The sequence below is a fragment of the Glandiceps talaboti genome, chromosome 14 (assembly GCF_964340395.1).
Source record: "Glandiceps talaboti chromosome 14, keGlaTala1.1, whole genome shotgun sequence".
Lineage (NCBI taxonomy): Eukaryota > Metazoa > Hemichordata > Enteropneusta > Spengelidae > Glandiceps > Glandiceps talaboti.
The window spans coordinates 18,537,604-18,543,984 of NC_135562.1; the positions used below are offsets into that span (position 1 = coordinate 18,537,604).

The 6,381-nt window shown below is 35.3% G+C and overlaps 1 protein-coding gene across 4 annotated transcripts in view; it reads right to left on the minus strand.

The window, feature by feature from the left end:
- Positions 1-6,381, minus strand: part of LOC144446031 (gamma-aminobutyric acid type B receptor subunit 2-like) — a 38,951-nt gene that overhangs the window by 25,911 nt on the left and 6,659 nt on the right. For 3 of the 4 annotated variants that reach the window (XM_078135702.1, XM_078135700.1, XM_078135701.1), the window contains exons 8-16: positions 5,460-5,612; positions 5,106-5,225; positions 4,521-4,584; positions 3,935-4,009; positions 2,929-3,079; positions 2,096-2,234; positions 1,514-1,621; positions 748-870; positions 220-389 (exon numbers count right to left, since the gene is read on the minus strand). In XM_078135702.1, the coding sequence (XP_077991828.1) occupies positions 220-389; positions 748-870; positions 1,514-1,621; positions 2,096-2,234; positions 2,929-3,079; positions 3,935-4,009; positions 4,521-4,584; positions 5,106-5,225; positions 5,460-5,612 (1,103 nt within the window). The remainder of the gene's footprint in view (positions 1-219; positions 390-747; positions 871-1,513; positions 1,622-2,095; positions 2,235-2,928; positions 3,080-3,934; positions 4,010-4,520; positions 4,585-5,105; positions 5,226-5,459; positions 5,613-6,381) is intronic. The other variant, XM_078135703.1, reaches the window with a different exon arrangement.

Below are 6,381 nucleotides of genomic sequence, written 5' to 3' on the forward strand. Positions count from 1 at the left end.
TCTGATATGGACCATGAAAATAGTCTTGTCCATGGCACGTACATTTTTCTACATTTCAAATCGAAGACAGGACGCAACTAACTTTCAGAAGGAAAGTAAAATAAAAGTACACACACACACACTTAACATTTTCCTTAGAACAATTTACTTCTAGTATTTGAATATGCCATAAGAACGTGAACAATGTTTTAAAATATCACGAGACTTATGATCACAAACCTTGCATCATTTAAACCTTCAACTTGTATATTTCTTGTTTCGTGTGCAAGAAAGCAACCAAATATCAGTAGTAGTCCTTTCTGTCCGCAGACAGCACCGACCCACCACCAAATGTGCTCAGAGCTACACGAATGGATTTCCACAATTCCTTTCACTGATCTTTGCATAATCTGTCAATTTACAGTGTACAGAAGACACATTAATATTTTATAGAGGAGTTCCACACAACTGTCGATTGTGTTCAATACACTGGTTTTGTAGTAGGTTTCCGACGTATATTGTGGGGGCCTTTCCGTATTAAAACGACATTTCATCGACTGTACATTATACAGGCATGCATAACACATTAAACACAACGTCAATGATTGGAAACAAACTGAAACAAATAAATACATACATACATACATACATACATACATACTTACATACATACATACATACATACATACATACATACATACATACATACGTTTATCAATCACATGGTTTACATGGAGCAATGCTTTACTTATAAAATGATATACTTACTTCCGTAGACACCTCAATAAGACGCGTTGTGCTGGGATCAACCAGTTGCCAAGTAGTTAAGACAATAATATCAACCAACAGTAGCATAAGGACAAATATTATCAAATGTTTATCGTGCATTGGCTGTAAAATAAAATAAAATACACTTTATTTTCAGTTGTAGCTTCTTTGTTTTATTGGACATTAGTTAGACATTAATACATAATTTAGGTGTGTATTCCTGATAATTTTCATTGTTCAATTCAGGTCACCGTATAAAGAGACTTAACTGCACAAACGACTCAATTTTTGAGATACATACATACATACATACATACATACATACATACATACATACATACATATATATATATATATTGACAACAGCTGAATATTTAAAAAAAAATACTTGTCTTTATTTTTATACGACGATGGGGAACTCAAAATATGACCTGTCGGTTATTACAGGTATAAAGACAAAGGTAACTCAGTTCGTTTTGTTTATGAAAAGTGTTATGAGTGTCACATACAGAATGCTATCTTATTACTGACTTTTAAAGTGTATATTGTGTCTTTCTAGGTGGAATGAATCGAATATCCAAGGGCTGTTTAGTGGCTTTATTGAAAAGTATTCCGGTGTTGGAACCCTGCATATATTACTAGCCCTATGACTGTGATGATTTACATTGTTCACTAAAAGTGCCTATGCATTTCATAAACAACGAAACAGCAGTTTTGAATATCTCATACTAAGATATGAAGGCATGTTCCTTTTGTAATAACTCACCTCTTTTCGAACTTCAAATTTCATAAAAAGCTTATGAATGCGCCACGTTTTAGCAAACATGGGTCCAAATCCTAATGTAAAGCCAATTGATAGAAACCATTTCCCAACCTGAAACAAACAACAATTGGTATTTCTGTTTAAATGTACGATCAGGTTAGAGAAGCATAGTTTATAGTACCGCTTTGTTATAAACAAATACCTTCATCGTGAACTTAATACTGAATCCAGAAGCTATTATCATGTGAAATCGTGCTGTACTCTTGGAATGGTATAAGTGTAAAGTTGTATTGCTTTGTTCATACACACAAAAGGCCAATGGCCATATGTAAACTATTTTAAAATTAAATAATTACACCTTGGAAGGCACTTATGAAAATTGCATTGCAATAGATTAACTGTTTGATTTTACAGTGAAAGGTGAAAACTCAAAAAATCCCCCTGACCACCTGTTCAGAGAGGAAAATCTATACTCGGAGAAATTACCAATAACAGAAGCATTTACAGACTGGATCAATGTATTCAAGTACAATTGTGCTCAGTAATATACGCAATATATTCTGACTTGTATCATTTACTACTCACCAGACATGAAGTTGTACGTTGGTTGTCAGTGTTTAAGTAACGAGAGCTCATTAAACCAAATGGAATGATTGATACATACACCAACAAAGCACCGAATAAAGTAATAGTATTCATCCTGGGAGAAGATAACTTGATGAATCTACAGAAATAGTAACAAGTTACTACAGTTTCTTAAAATTGCATAGGAGTGTTAGCTATTTAGTAGGGTAATAACGGTTAATATAAAGGACTTTAATGAGTGGACGCATTAGGCGAACACGATACCAATACACAACTGGCTATATATTTAGATGTTATTCCCCAATAATCTTCTTTGTTCAGCCAAGAAAAATACGAGTGATCTAAGGGGTCTCTGTGACTCGTAGTGACAACCCTATAGGTCACGAGTATTTTCCAGCTGAAAGAAGAAAAATGTTGGAGAATAGCATAATTAAACCAGCGCCAGAAATATCAAAGAAAAATTGAGAGAAATATTTGTGAGTTTGAACGTTTTGACTCACATTTCAAACACAGCAGAACCAGTGTTGTCATGACATAGGCGCGCGTTGTCGTGGCGTCGAGCAACCAGGGTATATATCCCATATTTTCTGCTTATGTATGGTATAAATGATAATTATAATGACCGGTTGAAATTTTGCAAGATTATTCTTTGTAATAAAGACATTGTTAGTCTTGGAAAGATCTAGAAGCCATGCACTTGCCCACTGTGTTCGGTCATTCTGGGATTCAATTCCCTGTAAGACTTTCTAGAAAAAATCTCTGGTCGTTGCATCATTGTATACAATAATCTTACTTGATATGATAGTAAAAGTTGGTAAAACCTACAAACATACCCATGGTTTCGTTTGATGATGTTGAGGCAGAGAAAGAAGATATCAAGTAAGATTCCAAACGATGCAAACACTGTAGCTGAGATAAGTAGTCCATCGTGTACGTACAGAGTCTTGTAATGCAACTGTTCTCCATCCGCTGGAGGAAGGCCATCTATTGAATAAAATCGCTGTCTTTATGCAGTAACTATCCCCAAGCAAAACCTTATGTTTTCGAGAAAGTGCGTAGCACCCTTTGGATATAGTTTGACAAACGTTAAAATCACATATGGTCAAGGAACATAACTATATTTTTTAGACGAGATTGTTGGTGCAAATCTAGAAATATAAATTGGTCTAGACATCAAAATAACGGTGCTGAAATACGATATATTATATAATGACGGCAAGAGGCCAAGTGGCCCTGACTGAGAATAGTATATTGGTAGTCTGTAGCTGGGTCGATGTCGTCCGCAAACATCATGGTCGCCATGTCCGTACCACTGAGCACCTACATAACTAAATGTCGCACGTGCTGAACACTGATATCCGATGGGATTTTTAAAGCGACTGAAGCGTCCAATGTTTACACAACATCATTACCTTAGGCCAATGGCATAAGCGCTTCCGAAGTGCAGACATAGTGCAACAGATCATGTAGGTAGGTTGAATCCCGCCATAAAATATTTCTAACAGATCATACACTTATTATATTAAAACTTATCGCTGCAAAAGTACTTTCATTCTGTGAGATATAGTATATCACTCGTTATAAAGTTGTTGACGTTGCCTCTTTCATCGTGTTGTACAGTTTCGAATTAGAAGGGTACCAATATTTACATTATACAGATATCGAGATTCATAGGCCAATCGACAACTTCCTCTCAGAACTATCGTTTGTTTTCCTATATTTTGGAATTTCTTTGTAAATATTAATTTACTGAATAATGAAATAGCAATATACCACATCACTATATGCAAAAGCCTGTTACACCCCGGGGAATTATTTAAAAAACAATAAACATCTCACCTTGCCATTGAAATGCATGCGTAATTGTGATATTGACCTCGGTATCAGCTATGCCTATTGAGACGGATTTTCCATCTGAAAAAAAAATATTTTATAAAATGTCAAATTCTTGCTCCATTATTCATTCTTTATGTATAAATAACCTTGGTCATTTATTGTCCATAATACTACAGTGAAGTGCAAGATATTTTAAAATTGTTAACTTAAAATGTGCCTCGGAAATAAACTAAGTAAACTTTTTCTGTTACTTTGTTCAAGAAACCAATTCCCGGTTCACACTATACAAATGTTTGAAAAAGAGGTCAAAATGATATCAAAATGTATCCATTTCAGGATCCAATATGGTTGCCAAATACTGTTTTACCTCTGTGGGTAAATAAAAAACATTGCTGATTGCCTTAGTTACTTCACAGGTTACAAGAATAATCACACTATTTAAATAAAGTCTTCAAATGAAAGAGACATTATCAAAATTGCTCTATAACATACATTTTTTGTGACAAATGAAAGGCTGTAGTTTACAAACGCAAATTAGAGCAAAGCGGATGTCATTCTGTGCAACAAAAGGATATTAGTTCGCATGTACCTTGTATCTGACGAATTTCAAAATTCCCCATTCTATCTCCTCGGCTGTCAAACCGAACGTAGCCCTGCGAAGTAAATTATAATTTTATATGTATTTTAGATATCTACTAAGTACGTGTGGTAACATTAACTATAAAAGAATCACGAGAGACCGGGTGTGGAAAGAAAGTAAACGTACAACGTCCACTAGGCGATCCCTTTGTACAGAAGTCTTACATTGAGATGTTTTCGTGTTCATGGAGCTGAAACGAATGGATAGTTGAATTTTATAATCAACATGACACAATTGGTGAATGATTATTACGAATCTTCAATGAAAAAAATTTCACATTGTTTGTTTGCAATTGACTAATGAGTAATGATAATGAAAGAATATTTAACAACAAACGCACTCGTCATTCGACGAGTTGCTGTAAACAATATGTTAGCAAAAAGTCATTTTAAACGAAACGAAAATAAACAATAAAATAAACAAAAATGTTATAGTAAACTACTTAATCCCTCTTTCCTCCCCTCCCCCATCCCTCCCCTACACGAATTATTTGCATTGACAAAAATAGTTGACAAGTTCCTCTGACATACTTACTGACACTCCATGGAATGACGTGTTACGGAGAGCTCCAAGTATGATTTGTGCCATGTCACGGTTCTCATATGTAAAGTCTTCTAGGACAGATGGGCGTGTCTCGTTTGAAGAATTAAACACCTAGAGAAAGGTTACTAAGCGTGATTTCCCATTTTCAGAAAAACACTAGACTCTTGTATATTAATTGGAAACATATTATACCATTTCAAAGAACATGAAGGGGAAAGTCCAAGCTAATAATGTTCTAAACATTGATTAGTAATAATTGCACAAGAATGTGCACAACACGGGGGTCGAATAAGACTTTAATATTTAAAATAGGTCGTCACTGGTAAAACAATAGTGAGTCCTTACAATATTGGAGAGTTGCTCGACGCTGGTATTCAACGCCAATGCAATGGCCCAAACAGCATCATAGCCTAGTCCATGCCACGGGTGGTAGCGGAGGTCTTTATATTGGGAACGTTTCAGTACAGCTTTATACCTACTTTCATATTGCTGAAAGGTCTGAAATGAGAAATACATAATTTGTAAGCATGTGGACACTACAGGAATAATGTCTTGAGGTGGTTGTCGTTATTTTGTTGATTGCATTCAACGTTACAACATCGATTGTTACCAGTTTGTTCTAGGATTGATTACAAATATTCTACCGTTAACATTTAAAGCTCTTCATGGCTTAACTCTAGTGTGCATTTGTGATCATCTCCAGCCATACACACCGAGTCACACTCTACGTTCTACTAACAAGAATCTGCTTGCAACAACAAATTGCAGACAAGTAACTTATGGAGGTCGCTCATTCTAGCTCATATGTCGCTCCCAAACTATGGACCTCTTTGCCATTTGACATTCGCCAAGCCTCCAGCCTGGATTGATTCAAATCAAAGCCGACGACTTATTTGTTCACGAGAGCCCATGGTGTACTTTAGCCATTCAGCGCTACTGGAGAGAAGATTGCTCTGGAAATCGGTGCTATAGAAAATTTGATTGATTGATTGATTGATTGATTGATTGATTGATTGATTGATTGATTGATTGATTGATTGATTGATTGATTGATTGATTGATTGATTGATTGATTGATTGATTGATTGATTGATTGATTGATTGATTGATTGATTCATTCATTCATTCATTCATTCATTCATTGATCGATGTGAACCACCTGTCTTGGTGTGGGTGAGCTCTATAACGATGTTTATAGTCTTGACAAAATGTGTTTTTATGCATTAATTGTCACCCAAAATTGGCGTCTGGTTAGAGAAACATATAG